Source organism: Leuciscus leuciscus (assembly GCF_965113295.1).
Source record: "Leuciscus leuciscus genome assembly, chromosome: 4".
In the NCBI taxonomy this organism is placed as follows: domain Eukaryota; kingdom Metazoa; phylum Chordata; class Actinopteri; order Cypriniformes; family Leuciscidae; genus Leuciscus; species Leuciscus leuciscus.
Window position 1 is genome coordinate 2281384 of NC_138728.1, and position 21262 is coordinate 2302645.

General features: G+C 36.4%; 3 protein-coding genes and 2 long non-coding RNA genes across 6 annotated transcripts; 2 read left to right on the top strand and 3 right to left on the bottom strand.

Moving 5' to 3' along the window:
- Window positions 1-283: 283 nt before the first annotated feature.
- Window positions 284-2802, top strand: LOC309496743. The gene is made up of 2 exons (XR_014205209.1): window positions 284-2353; window positions 2419-2802. It is a non-coding gene; the product is annotated as an uncharacterized lncRNA (long non-coding RNA).
- A 1075-nt stretch (window positions 2803-3877) lies between these two features.
- On the bottom strand, window positions 3878-10069 carry ube2nb (ubiquitin-conjugating enzyme E2Nb). The gene is made up of 4 exons (XM_082166859.1): window positions 9917-10069; window positions 6707-6953; window positions 5801-5941; window positions 3878-4685 (listed from the first exon to the last, which is right to left on the bottom strand). Exons 1-4 carry the CDS (start codon window positions 9944-9946, stop codon window positions 4639-4641), a joined length of 465 nt encoding a protein of 154 aa, XP_082022985.1. The 5' UTR covers window positions 9947-10069; the 3' UTR covers window positions 3878-4638.
- A 503-nt stretch (window positions 10070-10572) lies between these two features.
- mrpl42 (mitochondrial ribosomal protein L42) lies at window positions 10573-12234 on the bottom strand. Of its 2 annotated transcripts, none has more exons than XM_082166860.1 (5): window positions 12105-12234; window positions 11805-11868; window positions 11040-11124; window positions 10784-10947; window positions 10573-10702 (listed from the first exon to the last, which is right to left on the bottom strand). In XM_082166860.1, the coding sequence occupies exons 1-5, from the start codon at window positions 12181-12183 to the stop codon at window positions 10657-10659; spliced, it is 438 nt and encodes a 145-aa protein (XP_082022986.1). In that variant the 5' UTR covers window positions 12184-12234; the 3' UTR covers window positions 10573-10656. The 2 variants fall into 2 exon arrangements, with proteins under 2 accessions (XP_082022986.1, XP_082022987.1); XM_082166861.1 differs by having other exon boundaries at window positions 11805-11865; window positions 12105-12198.
- A 260-nt stretch (window positions 12235-12494) lies between these two features.
- Window positions 12495-13271, top strand: LOC309496754. Its single transcript, XR_014205220.1, has 2 exons — window positions 12495-13021; window positions 13112-13271. It is a non-coding gene; the product is annotated as an uncharacterized lncRNA (long non-coding RNA).
- Window positions 13196-21052, bottom strand: pwp1 (PWP1 homolog, endonuclein). Its single transcript, XM_082166815.1, has 15 exons — window positions 20902-21052; window positions 20760-20818; window positions 20260-20441; window positions 19885-19970; window positions 19644-19740; window positions 18702-18812; window positions 16931-17055; window positions 16294-16358; window positions 16119-16215; window positions 15407-15468; window positions 15208-15319; window positions 15046-15136; window positions 13605-13726; window positions 13415-13520; window positions 13196-13335 (listed from the first exon to the last, which is right to left on the bottom strand). Exons 1-15 carry the CDS (start codon window positions 20965-20967, stop codon window positions 13253-13255), a joined length of 1464 nt encoding a protein of 487 aa, XP_082022941.1. The 5' UTR covers window positions 20968-21052; the 3' UTR covers window positions 13196-13252.
- Window positions 21053-21262: the final 210 nt, after the last annotated feature.

Consider the following 21262-nt stretch of genomic DNA (forward strand, 5'->3'; position numbering starts at 1 on the left):
ACACCTTCCTCGTAGTATGATTCGTTCTCCGTCAGGCGGGTCCGTGAACTGCGATCACACCAGTCCGTTACTGCATTACTGCATGGCCTCCTGTCACATATCCCGCAGATATGTATGACAGGATTTGTATGATCTTTTACTGTTCATTTAAGAAGAGTTGTTTAGACGAAACACGTAATTTGAGCATCAGATAGAAGGCCTTTCAGATGACCAAAAAAAACACAAAAAAACCCCACAAATCAGTTTAGTCACGTGTGTTTCGACAAAATATGTATATTACGAATTTTAAAATAAAGAAATGCAGAAAATAATATTCAATTAATACTGTGCAGCATTCCCAATGTAATGAGGATTCAATGTAAAAAAAATAAAAGTACCATGGTAATGCCATGTTTTTATTTTTATTTTCTCTAATGTAATGCACAGTGAGCACAGGACTTTGGCATTCAGATACTGATCTGATTAAATTATGATTGATGACATCGATTAACTTTGACAAAAGAATTTAACTACATTTTCTGTGTAATCAATGTGCAAACAGGATGAAGAAACAGTTGCAGATGCAGTTATCAGATCTGAGTGAAACTATAGGCACCTTTAATGATTAACACTCATTACTTCTACAGAGAGTATTTTTCAAGGTGGGTTTAATCTTAAAATCATTTGTAGGCTACTTGGACATTTGACTCAAAACCAAATATTTACTTGAGATATAGACCTGACTTGAGATTTGCCCTGGAATGCATTATAATCTTTCTTCACCAATAAAATAAAACGCATTGTTTTTGACATCTATAGCCTGAGACAGACAGAAGCACACATGCCTGCAGTCGTCATGCATTTAATGAGTGAATTACAGACATCTGGGTTAGTGAGTAAACTAACTTGTGTCATGAACCATGATGACATAGACTAGAACCTCAAACATGGGTCAAACTCATTAATCACATTAATCAGACAGCAGGATAATGGAAATAAACATTTGCCATGGGCTTTCAGCTCAACAGATTCTGAGACAGATCAGAGAAGAGTGAATCTGTTCACGGCCTTAATAGGATTACATGGATCTGATCAGAGCAACATCTGCACACACTCACTGAACGTGAAGTTGCTGTCTCTCCCAAATAAAGTTGTTTTTGTTGAATCAGAAATGAACACCCATCTTAACAAGGTTTACTGGTCAGAAATATTCATCTGACAGCGCTCAAACTGCTAAATAGTAATTAGTAATCAGTTCTATTTGTGACCGTATACAAACACTCAAGTTATAGGCTACTCTACCGTAATGGTAGCCATTCAGACACGGCAGATTCACAATTCTGACTTTTTTTCTTGCAAATCTGACATTTTTTCTGCAATTTATAATTTTGACTTTTTCTGCAATTTATAATTTTGACTTTTTTCACACAATGGCAGGTTTATAACTAATGACTGATTTCTTTTCTCGCAATTGCAAGTTTACATATAGCGATTTTGACTTTCTCACAATTGCGAGTTTATAACTAATGGCTCTGACTTTTTTCTCGCAATTACGAGTTTATTTCTTGCGATTCTGACATTTTTCTCGCAATTGCAATTTATGATTTGCAATTCTGTCCTTTTTCTCACAACTGTGAGTTTATAACTAACAATACTGACTTTTTTCTCGCAATTACAAGTTTATTTCTTGTGATTTGGACTTCTCACAATTGCGAGTTTATATCTTGCGAATCGGACTTTTCACAACTGCAATTTTTTTTTCTTGCGAATCTGACTTTTTTCGCAACTGAGTTTATTTCTTGCGAATCTGACTTTTTTCGCAACTGAGTTTATTTCTTGCGAATCGGACTTTTTTCGCAACTGCGAGTTTATTTCTTGCGAATCTGACTTTTTTCGCAACTGCGAGTTTATTTCTTGCGAATCTGACTTTTTTCGCAACTGCGAGTTTTTTTCTTGCGAATGTGACACTTTTTCCGCAACTGTGAGTTTATTTCTTGTGAATCTGACTTTTTCGCAACTGTGAGTTTATTTCTTGTGAATCTGTCTTTTTTCGCAACTGCAAGTTTTTTCTTGCGAATCTGACTTTTTTCGCAACTGTGAGTTTATTTCTTGCGATTCTGACTTTTTTTCCGCAACTGCAAGTTTAATTCTTGCGATTCTGACTTTTTTTTTGCAACTGCGAGTTTATTTCTTGCGATTCTGACTTTTTTCGCAACTGAGAGTTTATTTCTTGCGATTCTGACTTTTTTTGCAACTGTGAGTTTATATCTTGCGATTCTGACTTTTTTCGCAACTGCGAGTTTATTTCTTGCGATTCTGACTTTTTTCGCAACTGAGAGTTTATTTCTTGCGATTCTGACTTTTTTTTGCAACTGTGAGTTTATATCTTGCGATTCTGACTTTTTTCTCGCAAATTGCAATGATTAGTGTTGTCAAAAGTACCAACTTCAGTACTGAAATTTTCAACATGTGACGATACCAGCATTTCCCTCTAGCATGTTGACAACACTAAATGAGAGTTACAGTCTCTCCCAAATAAAATTGTTTTTGTAAATTCAGAAATGAGCTCCCATCTAAACAATGTATATGAAGGTTTACTGGTCAGAATTATTCATCTGACAGCGCTCAAACAGACTAAATAGTAAATAGTAATCATTTCTATTTGTGACCGTATACAAGCACTCAAGTTATACTCTCAATGTCTTTAGAAATCCCGTAATGGTAGCCATTCAGACACTGCAGACATAACAACCGGCTCATTAGATATGAGAAGACAGAAACAAGAGGCCGTTTTGATTGCTCTCGATGTCCCAATCATATAAACGGCCTCCAGACTGACACAAACATACAGGACGGAGAAATGTGCCCTCGCTTCTGCTGCCGTAAGTGCAGAAATAACTCCAACTGCAGCTCTGCACCACTGAGACAGTTATATAACCTGTCCCAACCAAGTCGCGTGGAACAGAAGAGATAAGAGATACGAATACTGAACTTGATTCATAAATCCTGCGGCTCAAATGCAGCGGAAGTCTGAGACAAGTCCCAGTTTAGCATGTAAAAAAGACATTACCAGATAGAACTTTCTTTATATAATTGTATTGAAGAACTGATTTTTTTATTTATTTAAAGCTTTAAAGGATTCATATCTACTAGGGGAAATGTATATTAAGCCTATCATTTTGTATATACAAATATTGAAAGTATAGGCCTACTACATTAAACAAAAACATGTTTTAAAGGTGCCCGTCTCAAAACCAGAGAAAGGTTTTGTTTTTGTTTTTTTTGCAGAAGTGAACTTTTACATGAACACACTAGTAATTAGGCAGTGTTTGTGTGTATGCCATTCATGTTATGAAATTATTTGACACACTATTATTTGATTATTTCACAATTTTGAGAATAAAGGTCAGAATTGTGAATTATAAACTCGCAATTGCAAGAAAAAGGTACAAATTGTGAGATAATCTTGCAATATAGACACAATCGCAAGATATAAACAAACAATTGCGAGAAAATGAGTCAGAATTGTGAATTATAATATCCGCATTTTTTTATATCTCACAATTCTGACACGTTTCCTCAGAATTTTGAGATATAAACTCACAATTGCAAGTTATAAAGACCAAATTCCAAGAAATAAAGTTACATTTTATGACTCACCATTCTGACATTTTTCTTACAATTCTGATTTTATAATTCATAATCCTGACATCTTTCTCACAATTCCAAGTTTATAATTAGCAATTCTGATTGTTTTCCCAGAATCGCAATTTCAAGCCTAAACTAGGATTTGTGAGAAAGATGTCAGGATTGTGAATTATAAAATCTGAATTTGTGAGAAGTCAGAATTGTGAAATATATACAGAATTGTCAGATAAAAAGTAGCACTAGAAAGTAGTCTTTCTTTTTAATTATGAGGCAAAAAACAATCAAGCTTCAATAAGAATCAGATTCTAAACCGCAAAAAAAAAACGCTCAGTAATAAAGAGAACAAACCAAATAACATAACAAAAAATATTTTTACTAAAACTGAACATTTACAGATTTAATTTTCCCAGACAAGTCATACATTTTCCACACCAGCCTAAACACAAAGCTTTACACGCACACTCACACACGTTTTGTTTGGAACACAACAGCGTCAGAGCAGGTTCTGTCAGATAGGCCATGATTTAGACGGGTTCACCACATGCTTTTAATGAACTCAAGAGTTTCACAGGAAGGAAAAAGTAAAAAATAATAATAATTCACATCATTTTGTCCCTGACCAAGAAGCAGCATATATGCAACCCATGTTAACAGCCCCTCTACGCCCCCGTAACATAAAAACTAACTAACAAAAATGAACCGTCCACCTGGGTGTAGGGCCTGGATCCAGTGAAATCCACTGTATTAGACACTGTACTACCCATTCTGACAGGGTCCAGTGTAGTGACCACGCATCACTTCCTGGCCGAACCCAGAAGCAGAGAGATCATATAGTGGAGCGAACATTAGCTCTGAGCTGAACCACCCAAACGGCTGCAGTAGATGCTTTTCAATCTGAATTTTTTTTCGTTTGCTGTTTTAATTTGTCTGAGAAAGTGTTCTTTAAATGCAAAAGAAGACAGGAGGAGATTGTTCCACTTCTCTCACTTGATGCGCCACCGTTTCCTTCTTCTAAACTTCAATGTTGTTGCCGGCATAAAGCCTGGTCCATGTTCGGGCTGCGGGAGAAAACAACATCAACACTGAACAACATTTAAATAACAAAACAAATGTGCACTTTTTATCTTCTGCGTCTCATTGTTATTGTTTTATTATACTCAGGGAACAGGGAACGTTCCGGCAAGGTTCTCTCAAAGTTGTGAACGTTCTTTCAGTAACGTTAATAGAATGTTCGATCAACGCTATATAGTAATGTTCTCAAAACGTTAGCATTATTTATATTGTTAATTGAACTTTTTTTTTTCTTAAACATTTTAGATGGACGTTCCTCTAACATTTTTTAAATGTTACTCCTTGTTTCGGAATGTTCAGAGAAAATTCAAAAGTAACATTCCGATAATGTTTGCAAACTGATAAAAATGGAATGTTTCCTTAAAAAAAAGAAACATTTAAAACTAGGGCTGTGAAACAATTAATCGCATCCAAAATAAAAGTTTGTGTACACATAATATATGTGTGTGTACTGTGCATAATTATTTTGTATAAATACACATACATGCATGTATCTATTTAAGAAAAATGTGTAATTTATATATAAAATATTTATATATAATAAAAATTGTATATATATATATATATATATACACAGTATATTTAAGCAAATATTTCTTAAATATATACATGCATGTGTGTGTATTTATATATACAAAATAATTATGCACAGTACACACACATATATTATGTGTACACAAACTTTTATTTTGGATGCGATTAATCGTTTCACGGCCCTAAAAATATGAGAGTTTTGAACAGTAATTATCAGAAATAACATTTTCTTAATGGGAACGTTAGCAAACCAACCATATAACATTCAATTGTGATTTAATGCAACCAATGCTTTGGCAATGTGATTTTTTTACCATATCATATCAATGAAGTTAAAATCTTGAAAAGCTCAAACACCCTCAAGAACAGCAATTAATATCATATTGACTTTATTTGGGTGAATCTCACAAAACCTACCAGTAAAATAGGACTATTTGGTGCGACAAAGATGACACAAAACTTAAAATAGGAACCATAGTGAGTTTTATCCACTTTTCTACCAAACAACACGTACCAAAAACAGCATAGTAGTTATTTCTCCACATAAATGCTTCTGAGAGCATCTCACCTGTTTCAATGGCTTGAGCCTCATTGCTCTTCCACTGTTCAGCTACATCATTGGCCAGCGGATCATCCGGGTTCGGAGCGCTGAGGAGAGCCTGGATCGAGAGAAGCACTGTGCGGATCTGGAGAGCTGGAGACCACTTATCTACAAGAGAGGAAGAGGTGGATGTAAAGCTTACCGTATCATATTTGATACCTAGAGGCCTCTAAATGATCAACACTATGCTGAAAAAGCTGTCATTTGATTGACAGTTTAGACTTTCAGCAATTATAAGACCTTTTAGTATTGTTGTACAAACGTCATCCTTCAGCTTTTTGCTGTGAAATCTTTACTGATTTTTATGAAGTAGACGTGAGAATAACTTTTATATTGTTAGTAATAATTCAAGATGAACACTTACTGGACTGAAGCGGTTTAGGTTTACTTGATACATCTATTTTTTTTCGTTTGTGAAAAATCTGTTCATCTGTCAATCATCATTGTATCGCATTGCATCTAAGTTTTAAACGACAGAGCTTTGATCATAAATCTAAGCTTTATAATAAGACTTATTATTGGCAGATATAGAGTGATGACTGATACTTATATGCATTTTATGTCAGTTATAAAGACCACATTGATTTATATTACAAGTATCAAAATTTCATCTTACTTTCTGTCCATAAAAATATCAGCATCTCCAGCAAATCCCATATTTCCATGTTTTTCTCCACTATATCATACTATATGAGCCATAAAAGCCTGATATGATACAAACCATGCAAGATTTTTTTATATTCTGTCTAAAGGGTCGATAAACTCTTCTATTTAAAAAAATATATATATTTTCGGACTACTATGAATATTGTATCCTATCACCCATCAGGCTTTACAGGGTTAACGGGCCCAGAACAGCATCAGATGAAGCACCTTTCAGGATGTCCAGACAGATCCTCCCCAGTTTGTCCACATTGGGATGGTAGATTTTGGTCATGAATCGGACCTTCGGAGCAGCCATGGGATATTCCTCTGGGAGGAACAGCTCCAGTTTGAACGTCCCACCCTCGAAGGGCGAATCCTGCGGACCGGCGATGACCACGTGGAAATATCGAGCGTTCCCCTCATCCGGCTCCGCTTTGATCCCAGGCACAGGCTCCGCCATCAAGCGCTGCGTCTCCTATAGAGGGAAGAGCAACTGTAAGGTCATGGGTCCGAATTAGGGCTGCACAATATATCGAAACATCGCAAATGTATATATCGCGATATGCATATCGCAACGGCTTGCAATAACTGGGGTCATGATCAAAAGACGAAGAGAAAGTCACTCGCTGCTCTCGGCTGAATAACTTTTGTAGCTTTAATAATAATCAGTATATATTTAATTCATACAGTGAAAACTAAGCAGTGTTTTAGTTTTACATTTGATTATTCAGTTTCTGTTGTTAAAGGATTAGTTCACCCCAAAATGTCAATTTCCTAATAATTTACTCACCCCAGTGCCATCCAAGATATCCATGTCTTTCTTTCCTCAGTGGGAGAGAAATTATGTTTTTTGAGGAAAACATTTCTGGATTTTTCTTCTAACAATGGACTTCATTGGTTACCATCGTTTTTAAGTCCAAATCAATGCAGTTTCAAAAGTCTTTGAAGTGTTTAAACGGGCTGTACGCGATCACAGCTGAAGAAGAGGTTGTTATCTAGCGAAACGATAGGTCATTTTCCCCCAAAATATATAATTTATAGACTTTTTACCTTCAATAGTTGGGATTGAGTTGATCAACAAACGGACAGGGAACTACGTCATCACGTTGAAAGGTCACGCCGGCGCCGGCAATACTATTTGAACTACTATTCATATTCATCAAAATGTTATTCATATACTATTCATATTCAAATTCACTAAATACTATTACTATATATATATATAATAGCAAACAATACTATTTGAACTATCCTCCTACATACGGTCGCATTGTAAACAGTGGGGCGGTACTTCTGCCGGCGCCGGTGTGACCTTTCAACGTGATGACGTAGATCCCTGTCCGTTTGTTGATCAGCTCAATCCCAACTATTGAAGGTAAAAAGTCTAGAAATTATTATAAATTTTTTTTAAATGACCTATCGTTTCGCTAGATAACAACCTCTTCTTCAGCTGTGATCGCGTACAGCCCGTTTAAACACTTCAAAGACTTTTGAAACTGCATTGATTTGGACTTAAAAACGATGGGAACCAATGAAGTCCATTGTTAGAAGAAAAATCCAGAAATGTTTTCCTCAAAAAACATAATTTCTCTCCCACTGAGGAAAGAAAGACATGGATATCTTGGATGGCATTGGGGTAAGTAAATTATTAGGAAATTTTCATTTTGGGGTGAACTAATCCTTTAAATAAACCTGATGTAGGATAACCTGAACCCCTGAACCCCTAAACCCCACTGATGTTATAATAACACTTCTTATACCACAGTAAAACACTGATGTTCACTTTCAGAAGTTGTACGGATGTTTTCTTGTCACAAAAAGAATGTGAAACACGTATGTAGCTTATATAATAGATCATTTAATTTAATTTTACACACTTTAAGCATTATCGTATCGCATATCGAATATCGCATTATTTAATGAGTTATCGCATATCGCATTTTTCTTCAATGTCGTTACAGCTGTAGTTCGAATGCATGAATGGATCGGATAAAAGCATCTGCCAAATGCATAAATGTAGATGTAAAAATTCAGATACACCTTTATTGGGTTTCATCAGCCTGGAAACAAAGTGCATTTAGAAAGTATTGAGTTGCTACAATTAACCATTTTGAGATTTAATAAAGTTTGTCCATTAAACACTTGGCACTTGGTAGCAAGCTAACTATTTCCCAGTTAACAATTTTTGGTTTCCAGAACGTTCTTTTTAAAGATTTGTTTTTGGTTAGTCAGGAAAGTTCTTTTAACGGAAATAGAACGTTGCTCTAACGTTATTCTAACGTTCCCAGAACATTCCCCAAGCCTCTTTACCCCGATATCATTCCCCTGCTGTACGTCACTAATCATCCAGCGGCCCAGTATAGCATAAGCGGAATGGAAGATGGATGTATGGATGCCTAATTAAATAACAACCTAAAAATAACCATTAGAGAACGTTATTTTTAGGTTATTTAAAAACAACCACCCCTGCAATGTTCTGGGAACGTTATTTTATGGTTGCAAAAAATAAAACCTAAAAAGAACATTCCTAGAACCATTATTATATGGGTTCTCAAAGAAATAACCAAATACTAACGTAAGGGGAACGTTCTGTGTTTGATGGGTTTCAACAAGCAGAACTTTTCGGTATTAAGACATTATTATTACTGTTTGGATATAAATCATATATACTTATAGCAACCCTTTCAGTGTTTTGTGCACAGCTTTTAATGGAAACTACGGTGTCGACACCACATTTTTTATTTATAGCGGTCTATTAGTAGGCCTATGTTATAATGCATTTAAGAAAAACAAACCCCAAAATGGCCCTCTTGGTCTCTTTAAACGTCAGTCAGACTAAGTGGGCGGTTCTTAGCCAGAATAAGCTGCAGTGTGGATCAGACTTGCTGACAATCAAATAGCCTATGTGACGATGCAAAATTAGGAAAAAAACTAATCTTCATGCGCTTAAATAATCAAATATATACTTTATGAGTATGAATTCATTTCCTGATTGCATGTAAACTCACATTGCTCTACAGAACACAATATCCCACATGCAAATAATAACACTAACACACATTTGTCCAGTGTTTCCCACCGCAGCGCGCGAGATCTGCATCTGTAAACATGTTCATGTGTCATGCAGAGGCTTTAAACACACCCAGAATCACTCAGTGACAGGAGCATCGCAGTTCGCTCAGATTACTGGCTCCTTAACAAACCACACATATCTGATCACACTGGTCCATGTTGCTCTTTTCTATGAAGGTTATTTGCGCTTATTATAGGAAACGTGCATGTTTTAAAAGCAGTGCGCGCGCGGGAGCCACCCTGCAGCAGCAGCGCGAGCTCGGGCCAACAGCACGTGCCGTTTACGTTTATTTTTAACGCGTCGTTTTTAAAGCGCGTACTAATACCCCAGCGGAACCCACAAAAGAAACATTATGAGAGTTATACCTTAATAATTCTGCGCGGCAATCCAGCCATCTTGTTTTATTATTGCGGTTTGCACCGTGGCCCGCTCCCTACTCCTCGCGTTGAGGTTGACAGCGCATGCGCGCAAGTCTTCCGGTAAACACGTCACCATCCGCTCCAATGGGTTTTCTGGGAAATGTAGTTTTCTGGGAAATTAACGTTGTCTATTGTTTTTATTAGTGTGTACATTTTTACTTTTTCCCCGGACATTATTATTTTTATTTTTTTGTAGTTTAGTGTATCATCTGATGTGTTCTTCCCCGTTTTTTTAATTTTACTTTTTATTGTTAATTCTATTTTCTATGCATCTGTTCTGCTTATTTTGATTCTTTTAAAGTTTGTTTTATGTAAAGCACCATGGATTACCATTGTGTATGAAATGTGCTATATAGATAATCCACCTTGCCTAAATAAATGATCTAATAATTTGATCTCGTTACAAACAATGTACAGTATGTTTATACTACACTGAGGTAATCAAATGCAATGAAAAAAATATGTGCATTTATTCTGAGCAATATTCGATCAAACAGCAAACTGCCATTTATTCTTTAGTTATTAAAACATTAAATTGCTTTCAATCATAAATCGTTTTAAAAGTTCCCATGAAGAAAGGATAAAACACAACACACTGCAGCAACAGCTGAAGGAAGGGTTTATTTCATGCACAGCAGAATCCTATTCACAACAAACATCCGAGAAGACAGGACAACCATCCAGAACTATCGGTCTTTGGGTGGGTTTGGGTTTCTGCGTCTGGTGTGATACCTGAGGAAGAAAACAAACCAGTTCATACAGCATATTCTACACCTGAGCCGTGTTTTAGCATTGCACAGAAGGCAAACTCACTGTCCGACGGGATACCAGCGGTGTTTGGTGGTGTAGAACATCTTGCTCAGCTCCTCGATGGTCGGGGCCTGTTTGTTATTTAAAACCTCTTTCCCGAGTCTGGCTTTCAGCACCTGTTCGTGAGTCTCTGGGTGATCACCGATGGCGTCTGGTCTGGCGATCGGCTGCAACAAAGACACAAACATCACTATATATCAGTACACAAACATTTCAGCTCTGCTTCTGCACACGCACGAGGATTTCAGTGAGTTTGCACCTGTGTGAGCTCATAGGGGACGTCTTCTGTCGGATGGTAACACACTATTGTGTTTCCATCGGATGTCACTGCGATTTCCACATTACTGAAACACAAATGACACATTTCAGGTAAACGGCTCATTATGAGCAGCACTTCATCTGATAGAGACGAAGCCTGACGTATAATAACCGCAAATGCATCATAATACATATCAAAGGTGAACAATTAAATGCGATTAACAATTAGTACTGCGATTAATACTCACCCTCATGTCGTCCAAAACCCGTAAGACTTTCGTTGATCTTTTAGATGAAAATCTGACTCTTCGTTGAAAATGCAACTACCACTTTCAAGGTCCAGAAAGGTAGTAAAGACATTATTAAAGTAATCCATGTGACTCCTGTGGTTTAACCTCAATATTATGAGTGCTATATTTACAAAATATTCATCTCCAACGCATGTTCACAGATTCATATTTTGTAAATTAAGGGGTAAATTATTATGTTTTTGCCCAAAAAGCACTCGTGTCGCTTCATAATATTGAGGTTAAACCACTGGATTACTTATAATAATGTCTTAGCTACTTTTCAGGGGTTTGAAGGTGGTAGTTGCGTAGACTGTCAATGGAGGGACGGAAAGCTCTCAGATTTCATCAAAAACATCTTCATTTGTGTTCCGAAGATGAACGAAAGTCTTACGGGTTTTGAAGGACGTGAGGGCGAGTAATTAATGACAGTACTTTCATTTTAGGTTGAACTACCCCTTTAAATAATAAACACTGACCTGTTGTCGTCACTGAATGGACCTCTAACTGTAGACTTGTTGTGAGATGACAGAAATATTCCTGCTTTAGAATGAAAGACAGTGCATTTTAGTCTCTTTCTAATAACCTCTGAATTGAATGAAGACACACACAAGCACAACATCACTCATACTCATAAAACGGTCTGGAAGTGTCACAGTGTTGTAGGTTATACAGGATAACACAGTGCTGGACTGAGACAGTGTTAGCAGCGTTTACAGTGGTACACTTCAGATTAGTTATAAACAAAATGTAATGTTTTTCAGTAGGAGAGAGCTCACCTCTGATATGTTTGATATTTCTGCTGGTATAGACTCGGTTAAACAGGGTAGATATCCTACTGATGTGACCCGACGCCATGCTTTCCGATCGCAAACTCAATCGGTGGAAGAGAAATGAAAGACACGACGGTGTCCGAAGTGGGAGGAACACGACGGTTTTGTGACGTTAACGGTCTGTATGGCCGCATTAATCCATGTTTTTATTCTCTTTTATGTGATTCGTTTAGTGTTCTGGTTATAAATCAAATTGTCTGGCAATTCGATTCAAAATATGCCATGAGATTTGAATGAAGTTCAACGGAGAATTCAGTTATTTGAACTTTAGAGCGCCTCCTAGCGGTGGAAATCAAGTGTGTTACACAAATATTTTTCCGGATAGGAAACATAGACAGACAGACAGATTTGAATAATATTTCTGAACAATTATTTTAAAACACCAGTGCCACAATTGCCCACTGAAGGGCAGCAAAACCACCGCCATAGAGAGAATTCATCTCTCATAAATTTTTCCTCAATATCTATTAATTTCTGACATCAAAGCATTTGATTTTCACAACTTTGTACAAAGCTGACAGAAATACAAAGACAGGCAGTTCTCTGGGATTCCACAGTTTTATTCATTCTTATTCCTATAACAACTGCAATTTCATTATCCCAAAAATGGGATACCAATATTACAAATTATTCATCATAGTTATTCATACACTTCCTAAAAAGAGGAAATATGGAAAGTTAAATCTGCAAGTTTAGAGGAGATATTAAAATTCCCTCTTAAAGGAAAGCACAGTGTGTTCAATATCAAACAACAAAGATCTGATATCGGTATATTATATATATATAATTATATAGGTGTGTGTGTGTGTGTGTGTATATATATATAATTATATAGAATTGTGTGTGTGTGTGTGTGTGTGTGTGTGTGTGTGTGTATATATATATATACATAATTATATAGAATAGTCTGTGTGTGTGTGTGTGTATATATACACACACATACATATATATAGCTCAGATATCACATATATCAGATAAACAAACACATTGAGAATCTTTTCGTAATGCATCATCTGATGGCATAAATATGTTCTGCACATTGACAGTCGCAGTGATCCACGAGTCATTGATTCAGTCTCTGGTTATGTTTGTTGTTATGAAACTTCCATGTGACTTCCTGACGCTCCAGAGACTGTATCCGCCACCAAACGCTCCCGACTGCCGAAAACCTCCGCAACTGGAGACAGAATACAGTGAGCAACACATGAAGAAAAGCCTCATGGCTGGAGACTCTATATACACACACACACACATACCAGCAGCGACGTCACTGATGTCCCAGACGCGCAGTCCGTCTCTCTGTCCTCCGAACGCATAGACGAAGGGAAGATCCGGACAGCAGGAGCCGCAGAACAACACACCCTGACAGAGAGAGAGAGAGAGAGAGTCCTGTGTTAAAGCCTGACTTCACACACTCCTGACGCTCGGAGAACAGAGATACTCTACCATCTTCATGTCTCTGGAGTGGATCAGGTTGGGTTTGTCTCCGAGAATGTCCCAGATCTTCACGTGTTTGTCCGCTGAAGACGTGACGAGACATCCGCGGATCTGACTGCTCAGGTCCATCCCTGCGCAGAGGTCACACCGGGGTCACCAGGGTCAGTTCAAGTTTAAATCGTTTTGTTGTTGTGATTTTTATTTTATTTTAGTACATCAAGTTAAACTAAAATAAGTAGTGTTGCAGAAATAATATACGTTTTTTTTTATATATATATATTTTTTATTTCAGCACATTTATATACTATTAGTTTTATTAATATTTATCAATAAAATAATAGTAAAAATAAATCAATATTATAGTTTTTATTAATATTTAGAATAGGTTATTTTTATTTGAATGTTTTAGTTACTTTTATTAGAATGTGTTTTTTTATTAAAGGGGGTCGCACACCGGACGCGCAGCTCGGCGCCGCGCCGCGCAGCGCCACGTCTTTTAAATTCGAACACACTATTCTCTATGAGAGTACACACACCGGCGGCGCCTTTCGGCGTCTGTCCGCGGCGGCTCAGGACCGTGTTCAAAACCCTGCCGCGCCACAGAGCGCCATTTACATAGTTTTATATTAAATTTACATGTGTGTGTCTCAAATCGTAGTTAATGTATATACGGACTTCACCCTGTGCTGCAATATACATTTAGTTTTATATTTATTTACAGAAATCAGAAAATTGCTGATGTTATCGGATTTTCAGGTGACAGTTGTCCTAGACGTGGCGCGGCGCGGCGCTGAGCTGCGCGTCCGCCTTATGTCTACATGGTTTTAACATTTTTGTAAAAATGTTTTTTTTAATATTTTGAATAGGTTTTATTTAAAATATTTCTGGTTTCATTTTAATTTCTTCATTTTTATATATTTTTTCTTAAATATGTCTAAATGGCTTTTTCATTTTTATTAGTTTTTTTTAATATTTTGAACAGGTTTTATTTGTATATTTTCTGTTTTCATTTTAATTTCAATGCTTTATTATTTTTCCCCCATTTAGATTTTTTTTTTTTTATGTCTACATGGTTTAAATTGGAGATATTTGATAAAATAAAAGGTTTTATTTAAAAAAAATCTGTTTTCATTTGAACTTGAATGAATTTCATTTTCACCTTAGTTTTTTTTTTAACTAAACTGATTTTTTTTTTTTATATACATATTCCATTTTATTTCAGTCAATGCTTATTTTATTTAAAAATGTTTTAGGGTTTTACTTTTAGTTAATGATAGTAACATGAATATTTTAGCGATTGCAGTGTAATTGATGTACTGTTATTGTTTTTATTTTAATTTAAGTAAAAGTTTTAGTTATTTTGTTGCATTTCTTTTTTTTATATATATCAGTTCATGTTTATGTGAGGAAAGGCAAGAGTTATGTTCAGGTTTCGAGCGACTGTACGGACCTGAAACCTCTCCGTCGTGAGCTCTCAGCGTGAACACGGCTTTATCCGAGCGAGCGTCCAGACAGTAGATGAAGCCGTCATCTGTACTCGCCTGCAACACACATCACACGTTACTCCAGGTCAAAGTTCACATGAAACATCCCGAACGGCTCAGTTTCTCACCAGGAAGTGACACGGGGAGAAATGGTCCCAACAGACACGCTCCACCTGTCCACTGAAGCGCCAGATCCGATGGCTGTCGTTCGGACTGCGGCAGTCGTACAGAACCGCTGACCTGTGACACACAACGCTCTGATTGGTCAGGCTCATTCGTGCTGCGATCTGATTGGTCAAGTCATACACCAGTGACGTCATGACCTACTTGTCATATGATCCACTGACGAGAGTTTGAGCCTCAAACGGGTGAAACTTCAGCGTCTGAACCTGCGATGGATGATCAGAGAATATGATCAGAATAAACAGACTCTCATGAAATACTTGATTCTGATTGGTCAATTCCTGCAATACTTGATTCTGATTGGTCAATGGTGTTGGTTGTACACTTATTGATTTATTTGGTGTGTCGCTGTGTATAGAGCATTTTAATGTACAATCAGCTGATCAATAATGCAAAATAAGCCTCGGCAGATGTGTGTGTGACTAAACTATTAGAAATTAATACTTTTAATCATAAAGGATGCATTAAAAGTGACAATTATAATGTTACAAAACAGTCTTTTTCAAATAAATGCTGTTCATTTGAGCTCTCGCTTCATCAAAGAATCACGAAAACCAATATTTACACAAAAATATGAAGCAACACGACTGTTTTCAACACTGATAATAATCATAAATGTTTCTTAAGCATCAAATCATCACATAAGAATGATTTGTGAAGGATCATGTGACACTGAAGACTGGAGTAATGATGCTGAAAATTCATCTTTGATCACAGGAATAAATTACATTTGACCGTATATTCACAGAAAACTGCTATTTTACATTGTAATAATATTTCACTATTTTTACTGTATTTTTGATCAAATAAAAGCAGCCTTGTTGAGCAGGAGAGACCCTGGCGTGTGTGTTTGTACCTTATCCGTGTGTTTGGAGAGGGTCGCCGCTGGTTTTCCCTTCTCCAGATCCCACAGGATCACAGTCTCGTCCGCAGACGCACTCGCTAGAACATTCCTGCCACACAAACACTCCATCAGTCACACGAAGAAAAGCAGTTCAGGAGAAGGTTCAGGAAAGCTGAAGACATGTCACCTGACCAGCCGGTTCCAGGACAGATCCAGCACAGAATCCGAGTGTCCGTCGACAGGCTCCGCCGCCTGGGGAAAAAAACCCCACTTATACACATCGGACATCACAGTGGAACATTCATAACGCTGAATTTAACTCAATTAAGCACATAAATAGCATGAAAAATGGATCATGAAATCAAAATGGCCAATTTTTTTTTTTTTATGGAATATTACATGTGTATTATGAATGATTTATCCGAGCACAGCATTATTTGTTTAAATTCAAGTTCCTCATAATCTTGAATCAGAATAACTTCCCCTCTTCTCTGCTGATGAGGGCGGGGCTAAACCTGTCACTCACATGACATCAGCCAATAGCAAACCACAACCATCCAATCAATTCCCCACAGACAAAATCAAGCCCCGCCCACATCTGTTCTTGTTCCAGAAGCGTTTCACTCGGATATACGTCACGATAGAGACGCAAACCTGTGCAACTTCAGCTTCATGCCGACTTTAATCCTATAAGCTACCTCCGTTTTTATTGTTTTGTATGACATTACAACATCAAGTGTTTCTAACCTGCAATTATGAGTTAATGATAAATGATATTAACCAGCTGGATAATTGAATGCACTGTATCATGATGGATTAAGCACCTTCTTTGCTTTCTTCTTCTTCTTCTTCTTGCTGCCGAGTGAGAAAGCCGGTTCTAAACAGTCCACGACATCCAGATCCCAGACGTCGATCACCGGCGTCATGTTTCCCACCGCGGCGTAATTCCCTGGAGAACAACACATCAACACACAGTCTTTAGCCCTATTCGGACGGGACTAGTGTAACAACTAGTGGGGTAAAGTAATAATCACCAGAGCTTCTCAGTGATTTTAGTCTCGTCCGAATGTGCATCTCAGTGATCATCACGGACAATGTCAGTAAAGATTACGGCGACTTTTACCTTCAGTAAAAAGGTCCGGAAAAATGACCTCAGGAAATGCTAATCCCGTGCGAATAGACCCGCTGTAAATATGTATGTATAAAGTACAGGCCAAAAGTTTGGAAACTTTACTATTTTTAATGTTTTTGAAAGAAGTTTCTTCTGCTCATCAAGCCTGCATTTATTTGATCAAAAATACAGAAAAAAAAATAATAATATTGTGATGTATTATTACAATTTAAAATAATTGGTTTTCAATTTATTATACTTTAAATGATCATTTATTTCTGTGATGCAAAGCTGAATTTTCAGGATCATTACTCCAGTCTATCACATGATCCTTTAGAAATCATTCTAATATGATGATTCATTATCAAAGTTGGAAACAGTAAATACTTGTTTAGGATACTTTGATGAACAAAAAGTTTAAAATAAAAAAATAAATAATAAGAAGCAAATGTTTTAAAAATAGAAATCTTTTGTAACAACAATATACACTACTGGTCAGTCATTTGGGATCAGAAATTTTTTTTCTTTCTTTTTTTAAAATAAATCAATACTTTTATTCAGCAAGGATGTGTTAAACTGATAAAAAGTGATGGTAAAGAAGATTTATATTATTAGAATTTTTATTTTGAATAAATGCAGTTCTTTTTTAACCTTTTATTCATCAAATATATTAGGCAGCAGAACTGTGTCCAACACTCATAATAAATCAGAATATTAGAACGATTTCTAAAGGATCATGTGATAGACTGGAGTAATGATCCTGAAAATTCAGCTTTGCATCACAGAAATAAATGATCATTTAAAAGTATAATAAATTGTAAACCAATTATTTTAAATTGTAATAATATATCACAATATTTTTGATCAAATAAATGCAGGCTTGATGAGCAGAAGAAACTTCTTTCAAAAACATTAAAAATAGTAATGTGTCCAAACTTTTGACCTGTACTGTATGTTTCGTCATTTCCTGTTTAAAAGTAGTTTTCCACGGTTTCTCAAGTATGGAGACGCTTGAAGAAGCATCAGTTGTTTTCTAGACGCTGGGACGAGTCTGTGGCAAAACTCAAGTGTTTTACACACACCATTCAGACCAGAGAGAAGATCCAAAGCACTTGTTAGAGGCACGAAACATCTTATAGCGTTTACCAACACAATCCAATCTGAAGTTAATTAATACATCGTTCGACTGGACATAACTGTTATATATATATATAGGTTATATGTGTTTGTGCACGTGATAGCAGCGTAATATGCAAATCGAGTTACTCTCCCACTTCTGCTAGTTTTACTGAGATATCCCGTGTGAATTGGCCATTATTATTACAGACGTCCTGTGGTAAAATGACATTACTCCATCTACCCCGGTAAAGTTAATCCCGTCCGAATAGGGCTTTTCATGCACTTTACCTCCTTCTTTTTCAAACTTTTAAACCCTCAAGCAAATTTTTCTGCAATACAAGATATTTTTATATTCCAATCCTCACCGTGTCCTTCCTCTGGGTTGGGGTCAAAGTTCAGCCACTCCACACACAGTGGATACGCGGGCAGCAGGACGTCATGATGAACGTACAGAGAGTCTTCCTCAGAGTTATACACTGAAAACACACACAGTGAAGGAACGATTAACTGACGGAGATCTTCAGGGTTATTATATAACTGACAAAAAAAAAAAAAAAATGTGTTACTTGGGATTAAATAAATGTTAACCTGACCGTTGCCAAATAACATTACGTTTAATGTCGTTAATATCAATTTAATAAAATTAATATTAATGAAATTTCTCATTTCTGTCTGGTTTCACTTGATTAATATCAAATTTAAAAAATTGATTTTAGTAATTGATAAAAAACTTAATAAAATCTATATAAACATCTCATTTCCATTTAGTTTAACTTGATATCAAATTAATTAAATCGATTTTATTAATTAATAAATAGTTAAGATTTAAAAAACTACATAAACTCTAAATAAATTATATAACTTTCTCATTTAATTTAAACTTGATTAATATTAAATTAATTAATTTGATTTAATTATAACAAACTTTAAATGAAAATGAGAAATGTTCATGTAGTTTTTCATTTAATTTAACTTGATTAATATAAAAATTAATACAATTATTTTATCGAACAATTAAATAAATAAAACTTAAGAAATAAACAATTAAGAAATAATATAAATGACAAAACACGCAATAAAATTACTTTAATAAGTATCATTTTTAAAAGGAAAACAGAAAATAGAAATATTAAAGAAAAACTATAATAGCATCTGAATGATGGTAAAACAACACTGTGTGAGTGTGTGTGTGTGTGTGTGTGTGTGTGTGTGTGTGTGTGTGTGTGTGTGTGTGTGTGTGTGTGTGTGTGTGTGTGTGTGTGTGTGTGTGTGTGTGTGTGTGTGTGTGTGTGTAAGATGCAGGTCACCGTAAACATCCAGGTTACAGCAGTCTTTCTCCGCTCGTCCAGCTAGAATCAGGTTATCTGAGGATTTAATCTGAAAATCCTCACGCTCGTACTGATCCTACAAAACACAGCACAGGTCAGACATAAACATACATACACACACACACACACCCGACAGCGATGATCGATCAGATCAACGGAAAACACAGAGAATTGAAAGGAGAGAACGCAGAACTCAGTGTGTGTGTGTGTGTGTCCTCACCGTGTCTTTGAGGGTGATGTACGGGTCTTCTTCATTGGTGCCAAACACAGTCAGTCCTGCCAGACTGTCTCCAAGATTAGATGTCGCTGCACAAGAGAAGAAGAGCTGAAAATCTGCATCACCTTCATCATCAAATATGATGATGGATAGATGCACTTTCTTGGGCTTCAAAATCTCATTGACTCCCATTATAAAGCTCGGAAGAGCCAGGATATTATTTAACATAACTCTGATTGTGTTCGTCTGAAAGAAGAAAGTCATATACACCTAGGATGGCTTGAGGGTTATGGGATCATTTATATTTTTGTGTTAACTAACTCTTTAGGGCAGATGAATCAGTCAGGGAAAGAATAACGTGTGCTCTTCATCACATACCGATGTCTTCCTCATCATATTTGTCTAGTCCGTACTCTGCAAGATCATCCTCTGCCTCGGTCGCATCTTTCTCCTCTTTTATTTCTTCACTATCAGTCGGAGCTGCTGATGTTTCTTCACTGATGTCCAGACCACTAACCACACCTTCATCAACCTTCTCATCATCATCATCATCATGATCCCTGGAGAAATCACAAAGAGGTTTCCTAAAATTAAACAGCTGAACATATACAATATATATATATATATATTATGAAATAATTTTCACTCAAAAATTGCTGGAAAAAACAAAGCCTAAACAAATTTGAAGTTTATATCACAAAAATTGGGCCCGGGCCGCTAAAAAGTTTTAAAGTGAAACACAGGGTAAAATGGCAATAACAGGACACTGGTATTTGACAGGATCATATTGACAATATTATTATTGTTACTGTTAACCAGTTTTAAATTGAAATGTGTCTCATTAAGTGTCAGATTGAGTGTGAGCAGGTAAAACTCACTGTAGCTCATCTTTAGCCTCTGATATGATGCGTTGCAGCTCTTCTTTGCTCAACTCGACCTGTGATAAAGATTGTATTCGAGTTACACGTGTGCGATGCCACAGAAACAAGCGGTATAAACTCAATCACGTGACACACTCACTTTATCGGGCGTTTCTTTCGCGATTCCCCGCTTCACCCAACCGACACAAGTTATTTGAGAGCTCATGGTTGATTTGTACAGATTTATGATGATAAAAAACAACACACGAGGATTCACCGAGCTGCTGCTGTCACCGCGACGCACAGTGATGACGTCACAGTCGCGCCAGGCCTCAGAAATAAAATTGCCTAGAACGGAAAGTTGCGCTAGCATGCTATGTATGCTAGTACTATGATAGTTCACATAAAAATACTGTCATCATTTACTCACCCTAATGTTGTTTCAAACCTGTATGAATTTCTCTCTTCTGCTGAACTCAAAATAAGATATTATGAAGAATGTCGACAACCAAACAGTTGTA

What these genes read in the sequence shown, in the direction of transcription:
- pwp1 (XM_082166815.1), bottom strand. Translation starts at nt 20,967, where the DNA reads ATGAGCTCTCAAATAACTTGTGTCGGTTGGGTGAAGCGGGGAATCGCG. An exon ending in CTGTAACCTGGATGTTTACG is followed by an intron (nt 18,813 to 19,643) that starts GTGACCTGCATC and finishes GTGTGTTTTCAG; the next exon opens with TGTATAACTCTGAGGAAGAC. An exon ending in TCTCCAAACACACGGATAAG is followed by an intron (nt 15,469 to 16,118) that starts GTACAAACACAC and finishes CATCCATCGCAG; the next exon opens with GTTCAGACGCTGAAGTTTCA.
- ube2nb (XM_082166859.1), bottom strand. Translation starts at nt 9,946, where the DNA reads ATGGCTGGATTGCCGCGCAGAATTATTAAG. An exon ending in TGCCGCGCAGAATTATTAAG is followed by an intron (nt 6,954 to 9,916) that starts GTATAACTCTCA and finishes TTCCCTCTATAG; the next exon opens with GAGACGCAGCGCTTGATGGC. An exon ending in GGCTCAAGCCATTGAAACAG is followed by an intron (nt 4,686 to 5,800) that starts GTGAGATGCTCT and finishes TTTCTCCCGCAG; the next exon opens with CCCGAACATGGACCAGGCTT.
- mrpl42 (XM_082166860.1), bottom strand. Translation starts at nt 12,183, where the DNA reads ATGGCGTCGGGTCACATCAGTAGGATATCTACCCTGTTTAACCGAGTC. An exon ending in AAATATCAAACATATCAGAG is followed by an intron (nt 11,869 to 12,104) that starts GTGAGCTCTCTC and finishes TTCATTCTAAAG; the next exon opens with CAGGAATATTTCTGTCATCT. An exon ending in CCATTCAGTGACGACAACAG is followed by an intron (nt 11,125 to 11,804) that starts GTCAGTGTTTAT and finishes TTTGTGTTTCAG; the next exon opens with TAATGTGGAAATCGCAGTGA.